General features: G+C 39.8%; 1 protein-coding gene across 7 annotated transcripts in view; it reads right to left on the reverse strand.

Annotated features, from left to right (window-relative positions):
• Nucleotides 1–976: 976 nt before the first annotated feature.
• The window catches only part of nf1a (neurofibromin 1a), a 275275-nt gene continuing 258250 nt past the window's right edge, over nt 977–18001 (reverse strand). For 3 of the 7 annotated variants that reach the window (XM_048612822.1, XM_048612821.1, XM_048612819.1), the window contains 7 exons: nt 17340–17462; nt 16265–16392; nt 13554–13654; nt 12729–12871; nt 11777–11823; nt 10122–10338; nt 977–2466 (listed from right to left, as the gene is read on the reverse strand). In XM_048612822.1, the coding sequence (XP_048468779.1) occupies nt 2324–2466; nt 10122–10338; nt 11777–11823; nt 12729–12871; nt 13554–13654; nt 16265–16392; nt 17340–17462 (902 nt within the window). In that variant the 3' untranslated portion in view covers nt 977–2323. Of the gene's footprint in view, nt 2467–5301; nt 5502–10121; nt 10339–11776; nt 11824–12728; nt 12872–13553; nt 13655–16264; nt 16393–17339; nt 17463–18001 lie in introns of those variants that run through there. The other 4 variants (XM_048612818.1, XM_048612820.1, XM_048612817.1 and 1 more) reach the window with 2 other exon arrangements.

Consider the following 18001-nt stretch of genomic DNA (forward strand, 5'->3'; position numbering starts at 1 on the left):
TTATAAAGTTTATGTAAGCTGTACATGAAGAACAGGAAAAAGAATACTGTAAATTGATATTGCACTTCTGTACTACCTGAAAATCAGTAAACACTTGTTTCACAAATATTTGAGGATATGAGTGATTAATTTATTACGTGTCACATGGTGAGTACAGCATGATTTGGAGGATATAGGTAACTTTGGACCTTTGGTCTTCAAAGCTCTCCGCCACTGGGAGTTTTCCTCATACCACTTCAGGATCAACAACTAAACAACCAGGCAACAACTCTATTACTCTTTTACAACAGATCAAATCAGGCTGGCAGAGGGTGAAACTCATGGTCGTGGCCTTCTCTCATCTAGCAACTTGTGCTACTAGAAATACTTGTGGGGGAAGAAAATTCTCAATCGTTCTTCCCTTTTATAGAATCAAAGCCTTTCTGAATAAATCGCTGTAAACCTCATACGCCTCATCAAAACTGATTGTACAGTAAACAGGCAACTAAGGTAACGGGTACTGGCAACTACCAAAAGTGGTGAAACGGTGCCATATCATGGCCTGTTCTTCTTTATTCTCGTATGGGATATGGACATCATCGGCAAGGCCCAAATGTGTGTCCAATCTGGATGCCATTGAAATGATTGTGTCCCTTGAGCCATTTCAGAGGGCAGTTGAGTCAACTTATAGATGTTGGTCTGAAGTCAAATATAGGCCAGGTCAGGCAAAGGATGACATTTTTCCCTCCCCAAGGGCTAACTGTGAACCAAATGGGTTTTTATGACAATTGACAGTGCTATATGTGCTTACCATTAGACCAATTCTTTTATGATTCCAGATTTTACTGGTACAGTGACATTACCACTGTCTGAACACCACCTGGTCCTGCATTGGATCAAAACTTACCAGAGGTCGTAATGAGATTTAACATTTAAAATTATATTTCATTTGTGAAGATTTTTAGCCAATGAGACCTGCAAGTAATAGTACACAGTATTTTCTTTTGTCTCTTTTAATGACATAAAATGCAACGGAAGGGAAGAGAGAAGTTAACATTACTGACACTAGAATAATCAAATTTTGTTATGTTATACATGTACAGCAACTAACTGCTTTACAAAAAGCAAAATAATACAATATCATCACATGTATTTACAGTGTAGTAAATATACCTTTATCAATTTTACACAAAAACTATTTACAGATAACATACTGCAGTTTAAAAAAAATCTGTGGCCAACACTAGCAGTGACTTCTTGCGATAAGGTCTGTTGCATAACATTGACTGAGAGAAACACCTTTGATTTGTAGATCGTTTGTGCGTGTGCACACGTGAGAGAGACCCCGACCCAGAAACTAAATCCAGGACAGTGACGTTAGCCTCAGCTAGCCCTGGGTTAATCAACATTCGACTGTATTGTCTCGAGGGCACCATTCTTAAGACCACACTGAAACGTGTTGTTAATCGTACAAGATATTGTTGCTGTTTCATTTTTTTAACACAATGGCAGCTACACAATTGTCCCTAAAGGAGTCACGTTTGCTGAATACCACAAATTTAATACTAAGTTTTTTTGTTGTAATAATTATCTGTTTTGGCAAAGTTCTTGCATATCATATTTTTAATTCATAGTTTTTCCAGGACTGTAAACAAATATAAAAAAGACAACGCCTTTGTTATTTGAATCAGTAAAATAAATGCAATGGTTATGTACAGTTTCTATGATTGCTGCAATGAACCTAACGTGTGTGTGTTAAATGTGCTTTAAACATGGTGTTTGGTTACTGTACCTACAGTTTAAAGGTTTCTTTTGTGAAACATAGGGAGTTCTCCTCAGAGCAAAAATCACCAACGGACGTGATTAATTCCTACCCATTAAGCCACTTTGTAGATTGCTGAAAAGTGCACAAACAGCAAAGCACTTTTCATTATTATATAAAAGGCAAATAAGTTAGATCCATCCTTTCTGCAATTAATGGCTTCCATTTTTGACAACTATTAACAGTGTTGATAAGATTTTCAGTGCCTTTTTCTCTTCCCCAATCCCACCCCCAAACAAAGATGACAGGTAAGCAAATAAAAATACTTCTTTCCTTTTGAAACTTGATATTCTCCAAACCAGGACGACTTTCTGGAAACACTGCAGAAAACACTGGTTACATGAAAGAAGAAAGAAGTAGGTAGCAGGGGCAATTTTCAGTTGTTGTTGATCGTTCGTCAGGCAGCATATTATCTGATGTGGCAGGAACAGAAGCTTGTTCTTTCTGGAGGGTGGGGGAGGGGTAGGAGGGCTTCACCTCAGCAAAGTCCAACAAGATTTGATGGGTCAGTCCCAAAACACTTCACACGATCTTCTTAATGCTGGGGCGCTTGAAGCTGCCAGCACTGCGCTGTTTCTGCACTTGGCTTGCAGATCCATGGCGGATTCGCCCACTGTTGGTGTGTCCTGAAGTAGGCGAAAGCTCCACATTCTCTTTATCGATCCCTGCAAAGTCACAGAAGTACACGTGGTAAAAGTTATTCACTTGAAGATAATGTTTTGCCTGTTATAAAATTGCCCAAGGCCTGATACAATATCAAGTATCGCAGCTACAAGGGCAATCAAGTCCCTCAGACATGTTCTTGGTATCTGTGTCCTTCTCGACACAGATGGAATAAGACGATCAGGACAGATTACCCGGAACAACATCTCAGGAAACATCTCACCAAGGGGTGGTTCGTCACAAACACATACCATCTTCAAAATGCGACTGCATTCCAGGTGACAACACTTGCGCATTAACTTATCTGGAGCTGGTGTTATGGGTGAACTGCCTGAATTCTAATCGGCTAAGATTCCACAGCTACAAGTTTAATGTTCTGGTTTCCAGTTCACCCTCCCTCTCTTTCCTGAAGGTGGCAATTTACATTAGTCAGCTTTGATACATACCAGCAACTCTCTGCTACTTAACTCAAGTACTCAGTACCACAACCCTCATCCCAACTGTGCTTGCAGGTTTGCATTTCACAGGGAAAGTGAAACAGATATCCAATTTCTTGACACCAAAAAATAAACAACACGGTGGGGTGATGAATCACCAAAACATGCGTAATCCCCTGCTGTTTCTCGACTTCATAATGGAAAATGGCAGAAATAACTGAACATTTTTCATTGGTCAGCACTGACAGTGCAAGATGGCAAGCTATTTGACAGTTACGGGCTTGTCACAATGTTCTCTCACACCATGTTTAATAAGGGTCACAAACATTGACCAGGGGTTAAGATAATTCCTTGGCTTGCCCCTTGCACAGCCATCAGGGTAAGTGGTGCTCTTGCTGAGATCTGTTGATTGAAAGCTAGAGATTTTAACCAAACGAAAGCAAGTTCTGTTGATTCAGCCATCGAATTTATCATTTTTCTGAAAGATTCTTGACAGTAATTCTTGATAATATCGGTCCAAAAGAATTGCTCGAAATACATCAAATAAAGTGGTCAGTCAGAATATGTGATATTTTTGCAAAGTGTCTATAAAGTCTAGATTCACTATTTGATGTGGGTTTGAAGGTAATTTTAAAATAAAACAACCTGCTCAGAAATGCTTTGACACATCTCTAGGGCAGGTGGACTTGAATGTGGTCCTTCTGGCCCGGAGGTGAGGACACCACCACCAGGATAGGGACAGCAACAAGAGACATTTTCATAGTGTTAAATTAAGAGCTACTAACTCATTAGCATTAATTTTCCATTATTCAAAGAGGCTAACTGCAACGCAATAACAAAATGAAAACTCATAGGCCTCTTAGGACGAGACTTCATTCATTATGGCAACACAGAATTATTTCCATGATTATCACCAATGCAACAGGTTGACAATATCTTGGTTTTGTGCAGGCAACACACATATGGTGACTCTTGCAGCTCAGCTAATAAAATATTAAAATGATACCAAGACCACACAGAATTTTAACTGAACCTAGGTGGAACTGGCAAGGAGCCCAGAATCAAATGTAGAATTGGGCTAATGTTTCCTGCACACTCATAGTTTGGATGGGAATTGATTATATAGTACAGAATCACAGTAGATTAAAAGAACACTTGCACATGTGCAATGAATGGATTGAAAATCAAGGGGGCGGGGTCATTCTTTGTGAGAAGTTACCTTTCCTGACCAGAACTGCACATATTGCACCGAGTTTTACTTGCCTTCCTTTGGATTCTGCTCTGTCAGAAATGAAGCCAAATAGCATGTTTGCTAGTTTTATGACCTATTGCTAGTTTTTGTAATCTGAAAATGATGTACGTTTATTTCACAGGTTTCACAACACTGGATGTTTCAAAGCACTTTACAGCCAATAACCTAGCAAGAATTCTCACCAACTTTGCTACCAAGATGAACCACTCAAATTTTACTAGATTGTATGTTATGTCATTTATTTTTCCATTCTGCAAATCTGTTCGTCTCCTCCTGTGTTTTGTTGCTGTCCTCTGCATTTCCTACATTCCAGTCCTGAGGTTTTAAAAAAGGTCCTGGAACAATTGTAACCATGAAGAGTTGGAATTACAGCCTGATCGATTAGGGCATGTATTTTAATTTGTAACATCCCACCCCACATAGACACTTAAAGCACAACAGATGAACAGTTTACTACATTTCAATATCACAGTTTAGGTCTCAAATGTACACAATTAAATTATTTAATAACCAATTAATCTGCCGCTCATCCTTCCAGAAGAAAAGGGTTGAGCAGAAACATAGAAAAAACAAAGTGAAAACCACTCATTGTGTAAAGGAATTGCAGGAAACCCTTAAACACTTACAAGAAAACAGTTTAAAAATGAAAATGTTGGGTTATTTGAATACTTTTGGTTAGAGTTTTTGATTTAAGAGTATTTTTGCCCCTTCCACCCACCTCATAGGCTGAGGGCTATGTAGTTTCTGTTCAACTGTTTAAACAAAACTGCATATCAAAAAAAAAGCTTGCAAAATAGTCATCCAAAGAGGACAACAGCAGAAATATTCAGCAGCTATGGAGAGAGAGACAAAGTTATGTTTCAGGCTGCTGACGATTCGATAGGACTCTCAACTGATACAGGTATGTTATTTTCACAGATGCAGCCTGGCCTGAGTAATTCCAGCAGTTTCTGCTTTAATAACAAGATTTCTAGCCTCTTCAGTACATTGTGTTTAAAAAAAACAGCATATTGGAGCTGTTCATAATCCTCTGTAACTGATATTCGTGAAGGAGCTCCAATTGTGAGTCACTTGTTGTAACATTTGAAATAGCTTATTCTGCTCATGTTTCTAATCTGATTAGAAACCAAACAATACAGAGGTGAAAAATAAAACAATCAATCTTAAATGGGCTTTAGGATCCACCACTCCACCCAAAACGGCAAACTGGAATTACGTTTTTTGCAATCTAATCCTATAGGTCTCAAAGTTAATGAATGGTAGCACTTCATACAAAAATTAAAAATAAAAGTACCTTTGGAATAGTGTGTCTGCATGAAAACTGCTGATTTAGAGCAAGGTAGAGAAGCTTCATGGAAACAAGGCAAGAGGAAAAAAACAAAGCGAATGATGTTGAGAATGAACGAATATTTTGGACATACATTTAAAACGTCACATCCCTTTGCCACCACTGATCAACCCATAATATTTCTTATTAAAATTACTAATCCACTGAAAATTTACGCTGTTGTGTGCTTGGGGCATGGAGGTGGAATGATAAAAGGTTCTTGATTTGAAGAAGCAAACAGTCAAAATGAAAAAAAAGATAATACACTAAATTGGTGGTCTATATTTTGAGAGAGTGTATCTCTCTTTTTACATTAAGCATTTGGGGGTTTGAGGCCTCAGAGCAATTTAAGGCACTTGAGGCAAATGGAAATCTGGGGGAAAAATGCTCACTGAAGATTAGGTCAATTTCTCTCAAAGACCACTCTCTAAACTTGCTCACCTTGTTTGTGTCTTTGTTCACGATCTCCACACACCTCTAGTTATCCTACATAAAGCTGAAGCTATCCAAAACATTGCTGTCTGTATCTTAACGTGCATGGAATCCCGTTTCCCTATCTCCTCTGTTTTTACTGAACTACACTGGTTCTCAGGCTAGCGACACACTTGATTTTCAAAGTCTCTTGTTTTAGTGTGTCTCCATGGTCTTGCTCCTTATCTCTGTAATTTCTTCGAGCGCTGCAGCCTTCCAAGATATGTGTTCTCTGATTTGGACTGAAGCCACAGCCCTGATTTTAAAGCTTCAGCTGCCTCCCAGCAGCTCTCCATCTCCTTTTCCTTTAAGATTCCATCCTTTAAGATGAGCTTTTTTATTTACTAATTTTTTCAGCTGCTTTGGTGGAATTTGAAACCCTGTCCCCAGGGCATGAGCCAGGATTACTGGTTTGTTAAAATTTCCAATATACCTGTGTTGCCCCACGTTTTCCTCCTTTAATGCACTCCTTAAAACCTAACTCTTTGACCAAACTTTAGACCCCTGACTGAATACCTCCTTATGCAGCTTGGTGTTTCTTTTTGCCTTTCATAATGCTCTTGAGAGACATTTCTTAGAACATTTTATAAAGAGATTACATCAATACAAGAGATCGTAAGAACTGCTGATGCTGGAGTCTGAGTTAACATAGTGTGGAGCTGGAGAAATGCAGCAGGCGAGGTAGCATCAGAGGAGCAGGAAAGAACACAGCAGTCCAGACAGCAGAGGAGCTGATGCTGCCTGGCCTGCTGTGTTCCTCCAGCTCCACACAGTGTTACATCAAGACAAGTTGTTGTGGTATTCCCCACTGCAATAATAGCTGTGGTTTGCAGGCCAAATCCCATAAGGAGAATGCTTTTGTCAATATTATGCTAGTCAGATCCAGTTGAACAGGCAACTATTCTGAATGTACCACCTAAAAAAAGACTGTGGATGCAGATTCAACAGTAACTTTCCACAGTGAACAAGGTAAAATGTTGTGTGGGTGGGTTGGCATTGAATGGGAAGGGGCAAGAGAGTGGAATGAATTGGATAGCTCTTTCAAGAGCTGACAGAGGAGGCAGGATGGATGGCCTCCTGTGACTTTCATAGAATCCCTATAGTGAGGAAAGAGGCCATTCAACCCATCGGGTTCATACTGACCCTCCAAAGAGCATTGTAGCTTAGCCCTATAATCTCACATTTATCATGGCTAACGCATCTAGCCTGCACATTGCTGGACAATATGGGGCAACTTAGCATGGCCAATCCACCTAACTTGTGGGAGGAAACCGGAGTACCCAGAGATAACCCATGCAGACAGGGGAGAACATGCAAACCCCAAGCAGACATTCACCCAAAGCTGGAATTGAACGTGAGTCCCTGGCACTGTGAGGCAGCAGTGCTAACCACTGTGCCATATATGGTTCACTATTGGCACCGAAAGCGGAACGCGATAGGCTGGCAAGGACAACATTTAGAAATATTGAAGGTAACAAAAAGCATGAAAATTATCAGCAGTGGGAAGGGGCCACCAATGATGGTGGGTGATAGCATGGTGTACAAATGAATAGTTCAATCTTCTGGTCTCCTATTGTATACAGTGGAATCTTTAGCCAATAGGGCTTTACGGGATTTGAAAGACATTTTTTTAAAACCATTTTGGTTTATTAATATTTCAATGCAATGGCAAAAATCATAATATTTGTCAAAGAATCACAGCAACAGCCTGAACATGCCCAGTAATTGTCTTGCAACATAAATTCTCAAAGTTCAAGCTATTACTGATGACATTCAAACGTTTTTCTATATTATGCACCTGATGTCACAAATTCCAACCTGTGTGTAACTGCTCAGTGATGGTAACACAGAATAATGAAACTCAACGCACAATGTCCAGGCAGCTGTCGGAACCCTCTTGGGACGATCTACAACCCTGCTGCAGACCTGTGGGAGCAGTTTGTTTGTTCAAAAATAAATAATTGTCCAATCCCCAACTTTCTTCCCAGTTTACCAACGAATATCCATAGCCCTTCCCATGCCAACTTTGTCAAAGATGAGATTATCCATTCCTCAATTGTGTGATTTGCCACCAGAGTCCACTAGATGGCAGACAGGTGCCCTGGATAATCTTTCCATTCTCGAGTTCAGGATACCAGATCAAAGAACCATGCAGCAAGAGGCCATTCAACCCATTGCACCTCTGCCAGCACTTTGAAAAATTAATCCAATTAATTCTACTCCCCTACTCTTGCCTCAGAGCCCTGCAATTTCTCCCATGCAAGCACATATTTTAAAACTTACTATTGCACCAGTTCCACCAACCTTCCAAGGCAGCACATTCAAGTAATGTGCTGTGCCTCAGGTGAGTAAACTAACTCAGCACAAAATTGGAAATTAAATCTGGTATTTTTCAAGTATTTGCTTACTCAGTGAAAATACTGCATCTTAAGTATTGCATGCATTCAAGTTTGGGTCAATGCATTTCAGAAAGGATGCGATCGCATTAGATAGAGTAAAGAGGAAACTTGTGTGGACTTCGCCAGGAATGGAGAAATCTTAGCTGAAGCTTAATGAAGTTTTTGATGAAACACAGTACTTTTCCTAAAGATGTACAATTGAAAAACATCATGGCTGCTGTGAAAACAGATGAAACAGATTTGGACTTGGTGAGAACTTGGGGCGGGTCACCAATTACAATGAAGCTCATTTGTTTGTAAGATAACATAATTGTAGATCCATATCTACAAAACACAGATACACGTTGCATGTAAACTGTCTCAAAACTGGTGAGGGAGGTGATTTATAAACTTGGGGAATGAATTCAACAAATAGGACATGCATTAAATATTAATTGAATAAATTTTGTTATAAATTAATGTTGGTAAAAAGAGTGCCCAGTAGTGAATAAAGTGTGTTTGGAAATAAAATTAAATGCTAAGGTAAGCAAGTGTGACAGGTTGAGTCAAATGATTCAGGTCGAGGGTCACTCAGAGTGTGGGAAAGAGCCAGTGTGGGAGGCTGATAATTACTCTGGATTCCACTGTACCAATGTAGTACCTGGCTGAACTGTCCTGGAAAGTTAATGTCACGTATGTAATAATACTTAAAATTGATGCACCGCAGCATATAGATAGCTAGATTTGAGACACTACATTTACCACAAATCCATATCACAATGAAGCATATTCTAATGATCAACAACTTTTACTAAATTAGAAACCACAGGCCATTTAGGGCATTATGGAACACCTGCACTGTAGTTTTCACCAGTACTAGGTATCTCCATCAGCAGAGGACCTTGAGTACGCCATTGTCTAATCATTAGTCACAATGACAACCGCACATGCCCAAAAAGCTGATAGGGGAAGAGACAGCAGGCAAAACAAGAGAAAAACATCAGTGCATGCACAAACAAAAAGGGGCATATTAACACAAAAATGAAATATAAAGCAAACAAGAAAATGTTGACTAAGGTCGAGTTAAAGTTAATTTAAAAAGTAGTAAATTAAAGAAAAACATCGGCTATGGGAAATTTAGTCCCGAGTCTAACTTGGACTGATTTGAGTCTCCTCTCCAAGATTTGCCAAATGCAGATTAATCAGGACACAGGCCGTGATTTGGTCATGCCAGTTGAGAATTAACGCTACTGGTTGAGGCTAAAAATGACATTCCATTTTGAAAAAAAACCCATCTTATAACTAGGCATGCAAATCCAGTTGCAGACTGTGACAGGCAGTTTATAACTAATGGAACATCTTGCTCCGACACTTCAGGTGTGTTCTGACCAAGAGGGATTAATTAGGTGTCAACTGGAAAGGAACTTGCACACCAGCATTTCAATTTCACCATTTGTTAAACGTCTATCAACAAAGAAAAGGCGATGCTACTTAAAACTGTGCATACAATGAGCATAAACAGAACACACCAGTTAGCAACAACAAAAACTGACATAAAGGTTAGAATATATTCAGTGTATCCACAGCTTATATCATCCCCACCACATATACCAATGTAGATCTAATAAGAATGCAAATCTTTAGCTTCATACACAGGGAAACACATGAAAGTTACGAATGGAAAGACCATGCAATTGCAATTATTTGAAATCAAAACCTGATAATTGTACTAGGCAACACATGATGAATTCAAGATATGCTTAGGGAATGAACAAAGGAAAACTTCACTCACCTGGGGAATGCTGGGTGGTTGCCAGTGAGGTCATGGAATTGGAGAGGTTCAGGTTGGCAGTAATGCTAAGCTGGCTTTGGACAGGTGGTGGGTAGGGAGAGGTTGGAGTACGTAGAGATTCCTCAGCGGATTCTTCATCTATTCCAGGCAAATATGTGTCAATTAACGCATCCAAGAACTTCACAATCAGCTCTGCGTAGTCTGGAATCTGAGTTTGCTGTCCAACAGAATGAGGAGTTTCGGAATTACTTGTGGGTTAAATGATCCAAAGAGGATGCAAATAACATCTTAAAAGGAACAGATCAACAAAGAAGCTCACATAAGATGATTTACAGGGTGTGGGGACTCCATAAGGACAGTATTGTTTTTTCAGAACAATCCCTCATTGTAAACTGGGGCAAGTGACAGATTGAGTGACATTGAGTTTTAGAAGAAAACAAACTTGGAATACATCATGCCTCCTCGTCTGAAGGCTGCTCAGGCACTGTCACTGAATACAAGACGCTCCAATGAACACCATGGGAGAGGTGGTGAGGAATACGATCTTGAATCAGGGCCACCTGACTCCAGGAAAGATGGCTGACTGAAGGTGATTTAATGAAATTCAGAACCTCACATAAACCAAAATCTTTAAAAGTAGATTATCTGGTCATTATTGCATTGTGAACTGACTTCTGCAATTCCCACATTACAACAGTGAGTGAAATTCACTATGGTTTCTTAGGCAGCACCTTCCAAACCACGAACACTTCCATCTAGAAGGACCAGGGCAGAAGGTACATGGGGACGCCACAACCTCCAAGCTCCTCTTCAAGCCACTCACAGACCTGACTTGGAAATACATCACTGCTCCTTCAGTAGTGCTGGATCCTTCCCAAGCAACGTTGTAGACTTTCCTTTACAAAAAGTATGGCAGCTCAAGAAGGCAGCCTACCACAAATTTGTCAAGGACAACCAGGGATGGGAAATAAATGTTGGCCCAGCCAGCAAAACCCCACATTTCACAAGCAAATAAAAAACACTTCCAAAATATTTCATTGGCTATGAAATGTTTTCCTTTATTGTATTCATTCACAGGATACAGGCATCGCTGGTTAGGCCAGCATCTATTGCCTATCCCTAATTACCGAAAGGGCAGTTGAGAGTCAACCATAGTGCAGTGGGTTTGGACTCATGTCAACCAGAGCAGCTAAGGGGAGAGCACCTTACCAGTTTCCTTCCTTCAAGAGTATTGCTGAACCAGATGGGTTTTTCTGGCGATTAACAATGGATTCATGGCCATCATTAGACTAAATTCTAGACTTTTAAAAATTGAATTCAAATTCCATCATTTGCCATGGCAGGACTCAAACCTGAGCCCCCAGAACATTACCTGGGTCTCTGGATTAATAGTCCAGCAATAATACCACTAGGCCATTGCCTCCCCTAGATCTTGAAAAATGACATCTATGTATAAGTATTTCTATCAACAAAATATTGAAAGTAAATATCCCTTTCATCGCATTTCTTTCAAAACCATTCCCGTTGCATTGGAAATGCTAAACTGAACAAGCTGAACTATTAAATTATAAAACCCAGTGTAGTAACAGAAATACCAGGCATAATTCAGAGTAAAAGCAAATTAAATAACAATGCTTCAGCAGTTTGAATCTCACCTTGGAAAATGATCCAGCAAATCTCCAAAGTCCGTTGAAACCAAAACCTGAAATTTGGATGTCAGGAAAAATAAGGAAGTTAAAATGAAGTCTCAACAACTGAAAACATACATGAAAATCAAACTGCATCCTGGAACTGACTGCTTGGTGATAACTTCAATAACCTTGAGGATTCAAGCAATATTCCTTCTGGTTCAGTTAAACTTCAAGGAATAAACACAATAGTATCTTGAACACGTTAAATTGTTTGAGGCATTAAATTATGCTTAAATTATTTTTGTCACATGCCAATTGAGTAAAATTTGCACTGAAAAATTAAAATTACATAATACTCTGGGCTCCATTCTTCTTTCTATGAGGGATCCTGAAATTGGCTATCTGTGGATTATGGGTATGCCCACAAAAAACTAACATCTTGAGGTACTCCCCAAAGCCCTTTTTCACTGCAGACTCCTATGATGATCAAACTCAAAGCCACCAATCTCCTGCATCAGAGCAAATGTTCCTGGTTTCAGATCTCCAATTCCTTCCTGGTCTGAATTAAAGTGTCAAATTGGTGCCAGTTTGCACTGAAATCAGATCAATTTGCTTCTAGTTCTATAAGCAATAAGCGATAACACCTGCAACGAATAGAAATGAAATGCCCTCAAATGGGGCAGGGCTGGATTGGATTCCAGATCCTTGGGGTGAAATTCCAGTTGGGTCATGTTTTGCCATAATAGGGCAGATGACACGCCTGTCATTAGACTTGCTGCTGCAGCTTCAAGTTAAAAATACTTACTCACAAAGCTGCCGAGAGATTCATAACAGCATAGAAAGGGAATCGGCATGTAACCAAGTTCTTGACCAGACTTCCTCTTGCTGGATCATTGATACATAAACAATAGCTCATGCTATTAGCCTCATTGTTGTTTACAAGACGAAAAGCTGACCTAGTGGCAAGTGCACTTACTTTGCAAATATGATGGTTGGTACTGTGGCGGAGACTCCTCATGGTACACTACACTCTGCACAATCCCATGGATCGGATTTAACAGGTTGGGATCTTGACACAGTGACAGCAAGGTATTAATTTTCGAGTCCAGTAAATTGTGCCTAGGTTTCACAGAAAAAACGCACAAAACACCAAATCAAAACTGCACGACTACCTTGAAAATTATTGGTGAACCTTTCACTTCATGAAATTTCCATTTAGAAGTCCAAGCTTGTTTCGTGACATTTTCACCATACCAATGAGCAACTGTGGAAACTGTCAGTACTGCAATGTGTGAATGCAAAATAGGAATCAAAAAAGACAATAAGGCACAGGGTGAGAGTCGAGTGGAGTTCGTTAACTGGCAGAACACCCAGATTTCGAGGAAAAAGCCACCAGAGATATTTCAAAGCTGACAATTCTACAGCAAGGAGATAGAGGTAGTTGCCTGCTAGTGTATGTAAAAAGGAAATAATTTTTTTGAAGCTCTCAAGGAAGCATTAAAGGGAACATACCTAATGCCAATAAACTCCGACCAGAAGTGAATGATTTACTGGCATGTTCAAGGTTTAGTTTCTTGTGAGAGATAAAGATCATTTCTATATTTTAGCTCAAATGAACTGACTTTCTGAACTAGATCCTTAGGTCAGCACCTCACTAATACAAGCAGCTCGAGTTCCATGATCTAATAGCACAGGAAGACAAGCACAGCAAGAAACCATATCTCTTTCAACTTATGCAACCTGAGTTTTGGTCAAAGACATCACTCTTTAAAGAACAGAGATAATCGGAAGAGAAACTTACACAACTGGAAACACTTTAGGGAAGACAACGCTGGCTTCAGCCAAATACTCATACAAGATCCGTTGATCAAACTCATCTGTAGTGTGTTTCACCAATGTGGCCTTTCAAGGAGAAAATAAACTTGTTAGCCAGTTGCAACTGATTTCTATTTTTCAGACACAAAAATAAATAAAGTCTGTCAAGTGACAGCAGAATACTAGAAATGCACAGTTCCAAAACAAGCCTCTCGGTGATGCAACCATAGCGCACAATATTCAAAATTCAATATAGTTATTTGGCATTGGGTTTCTGATTCAAAAATTTGAATGTTGCGCCTTGTTCTGTACCAAGGTTCTATAAGTAATGTTATGCTGTGCTAAACTCACTTGCTCGCAAGTGGTGAAGACGACAACAAATGGCTATGTACAGCAACAGATCTTCACAATGAAATTTAACTAGAAATTTTTACCTTTCATACAAGACCCTCCCCTTACAGAAGAAAATGTAGACTTCTTGCATATACCAAAAGCAAGACCATGGTCAAAAACCCATGTGGATGCCTCCACTTTATGTCTAGGCCAGGAGCACAAAAAAAAACAAACAAGTGATGACAAATATGTACAAACAGATTCTATCTCAACTGAAGTATTGCCTTCATTTCAGGAAAGATGTGAAGATATCAGGTAGGCTGCTCAAAAAGTTTATGGAAATGTCTACAAGGACAAGAGACTTCATTGATGAGGATTGTCTAGAGGAGCTGGGATTCTTCTCCTTGGAGAGGAGACATTTGAAAAGAGATTTGAAGAAGTCAACACAGACAAAGGCAACTGGACAACAATCTGAAGATAAACAATTGCAGTGCTCTGGGCAAAGGGTGGGGAAAGAAATTTAACAGAATTAATCTTGCAAATTGCTAACACAGTCATGAAGGGCAAGTTGGACTTCTGGGGTTCATGTCGATATACGACTGGAGAGGTCATCTCAGCACAACACAGACTCACTAGAAGATTACCAGAAGTTTAAGAATTAAAATTGAGAGATTAAATAAACTAGGGTAATATTTCATGGAACGTAGCAGGGTAAGTAGGGACTGATGACAGTTTTCATAGCTTTGGAAGTCCATGATGGCGTGCGCAGAGCAAAATTTTGCCACTAGTGAGGAAATCTAGGCCACACAGAAACAGAAGTTAGGAAACATTTACACAAAATGTAAAAGCTTGAACTCTGTTCCATAAAGCAGGGTGCATGCAGGGCCAATCAATAATTTCAGATCCAAAATGGGTATTTAGGGATATGGAATGAAAACAGCTGACATTAAACAGTGAAATAGTCAAGGGGCTGGAAGCTACATTCCTGTCCCCAGGCTCTTGCTAGAGGCTGGTACGGGCCCATTCATCTTTTGCGCTGCAAACCTGAATAGAACTCTAACATAAATTTTCATCAGATTGAAGAGTTGAGAGCAATAGCAGAAAGGGGAAATATTACAAGAGAGTTTGTGCCCACTGGGTGTATGAAAGAGAGAATCATTGACCATAAATGGTTACTGATGTACAGATTGAACAGTATTTTAAGGTGAACTGGATAAGTATTTGAAAAAGCAACATAAAAGCATAAGATAAAGTCAATGGGGACTAATTCACATTCAACAGGCTGAATGACCTATTTCCTTGTTATATTTTCTTTGACGAGGCATTAAGCGGTAAGCTGCCTTTTCCCACAGGAAGAGGAGGAAAATTATGGTTGGGATGGGGTGGAGGGGAGCTGGAGCAGGTAATTCTCTGCTCATGGACTTTTTAATAGTTGGCTGTAAAGCAACTAAGTGCTGCTTAAAAGCACAGCCATCACGAACGACAATGGAATGCAGTTTAATCGTGAAATATAACAAGAGTAAACTCACTTACCCTCAGGAAGTACACAAATATAATTTATTACATGGCCCAATTGTACTTCACTAAAATTCAAAAGGAGTCCAAACAGTGCAAGTAGTTGCCAATTGTCCCATGAGGTCAGGATGTTTGCCAAGTATGGAAGGTTTGAGTTAGGATAATGGCTGGATAGGCTGGGATGTTTTTCACTGGACAGTAGGAGGTTGGTTTATAAAATCATAAGGGGTATAGATAGGGTCAATTGTAGGTATGTTTTCCCTAGGATGGGGGATTGAGGCTAGGTGGACATATTTTAAAGCTGAGAAGAGAGAGATCTAGAAAAGACATGAGGTGCAAATTTTTTTTTAAACAGAGTGTGGTTCACGTGTGGAATGAACTTCCTGAGGAAGCCGTGGATGTGAGCACAGTTACAATGTTTAAAAGGCATTTGGATAAGTACATGAATAGGAAAAGTTGGGAGGCATATAGAGCAGGAGCAGGCAGGTGGGACTAGTTTAGTTTGGGATTATGTTTGGCACAGACTGGTTGGACTGAAGGATCTTGCTAAGTCCTGTTGAGTAATCCAGTCAATTAGTCCGATTATCCTGTTCTATCCATGTAGATTAATTTCCCTCAACAGCTAATTTCCTTTTGAGATATCTTCTGTGTTTTCACTATGCTTGTGGACAGTGAACTCCAGGTCTTTATCATTTGCTGTTTTCAAGGGTGCTTCTTCGCATCCCCAGTGTATTTCTTGTCCAGAAAAAAATACCTTAAACCTATGCCGTGTCATACAGAAGAGAAATGCATGTACAGGCCACTCAAATCATTTAAAAAACCTTGATGTTAACTGCAAGCTATACATACAAGTACAGTAAGTAGCAAAGCCTGGATCTTTGTGTCAGTGAGGACCTCTTCATCCAGAAGAACGTTGGATTCAGACACTGAGACCTTCCGGAGGTGGGGGTGCTGCTGCGAGGATATTCGCTGCGTTTCTAGGTTGGGAGAAATGGGAACAGATATTGCATCATCATGGAACCATGAATGAGTGAGCTCAGAGGAATTTGCTTCCCCATAATTTGACATGCCCAAGAACAAAATTACAGAAACGTTAGGGTGCAGAAGCAGACTATTTGGCTCAATACTTGTGCACCAGAAACCATGAAAACAGTGAAAAGATTAAAAGTCAAAATTGGTTACATAATTAAAATAACAAAAGAATTCAATGTTATCACGTATGATGTGAACTTATCCACCGAAATTGAGTCAAGGTATTAGGTTTGATCCCCATACTGTGCTAAGTCAGAATGGTTTTCACAATCCTGGGTGAGTGAAGGAGTAAATAGCCAGAGTTCCCCACTCCTAGTTGCTATCCACTACAAGTTCTGACAGATATCGGCTGAGGACGTGATCATGCTGTATAATAATGGCCCGAATTCAAACATGTCACTGAAGTTCACTATCCGAAAACGGTCTATTGGGTGAGATTGTCAAATACTTGGACTCATGGAACAATACCCATGCAACAACTTTCGGGAGAGGGCAGCAAAACGAGAAAAGGAGGGTGAGAACAACAGAAGATTAAACTATCTATCTAGGAAATGTCCAAAGTGCGCTGTGGTGTAAAATAGGTCACTTGGAGTGGAGAGCTGAAGCGAGTTGAGGGAGGATGGCAACATATTTCAAATATGATCCTGGGAGTGTTTGATTCTGACAGTGGAATACAGAAAGTGCTCTATTGCTCAATACCAATAGGGAGAAGTAATAAAAACACAATGCATTGCAAGTCAGAACATGTTCTGTATACAAAGTTATGTGATCAAGTAGTTTGCATTTTGGGGAACTACAGGATTTAAAACTGGAACCAGCTCATTAGTAACACAGGTTAATGAGGCAGAGAAATCAAATGGTATAGACATGACATGAAAAATCTTCTACTTACCCATCTCAAAGTCATGCTCCGCCACTCGTCTCATTTTGGGTGGAGTTGTAATCCCTGATTCTATTTCCTGTCTCTTTGGTGCTTTGCTGTCTGAAATCAAGTGGTCAAAACTTTTTCTTGTACCTGTAAAACACAAAAGCACTCAGGCCTGTACACAGTAATGCGCCACAGTTCTGAGTAACAGAACTTGCTCATTAGCAATCTAAGGATACAGGCAAAACCTTAGCAAGGCCGTTCTAAGAGAAGCAGCATTCACCATAGGAGCTTGGCCAGTATATATTCCTCATCACTATAAAGGATTGTCTGGTCGCTACTACGTTCTTGCTTGTGGGAGCTTGTTGTACAAAAATGGGTTGGCTGGTTTCAGTTTACTCAATACAGAGTTGTGACTACATTCCAAAGTAATTCATTGGCTATAAATTGGTTTATTCTTTCTTTCCAACGTCAGTGCAGAGGTGAAAATCCAAAGCAACACTCCATGCTGATGACAGAGGCTGCTTTGAAATTGAATATGATATATAATTTTAAAACCCAAGTGAATAAGGTTGTAGACTTGCTCGTTGAGCTGGTGAATTTGGTTGCAGATGTTTTGTCACCCAGCTAGGTAATGTCAGTGCGCCTCTGTTGAAGCGCTGGTGTTCTGTCTCACTCGTTATTTACAT

Source organism: Rhincodon typus, chromosome 26 (genome assembly GCF_021869965.1).
Source record: "Rhincodon typus isolate 14 chromosome 26, sRhiTyp1.1, whole genome shotgun sequence".
Classification (NCBI taxonomy): domain Eukaryota; kingdom Metazoa; phylum Chordata; class Chondrichthyes; order Orectolobiformes; family Rhincodontidae; genus Rhincodon; species Rhincodon typus.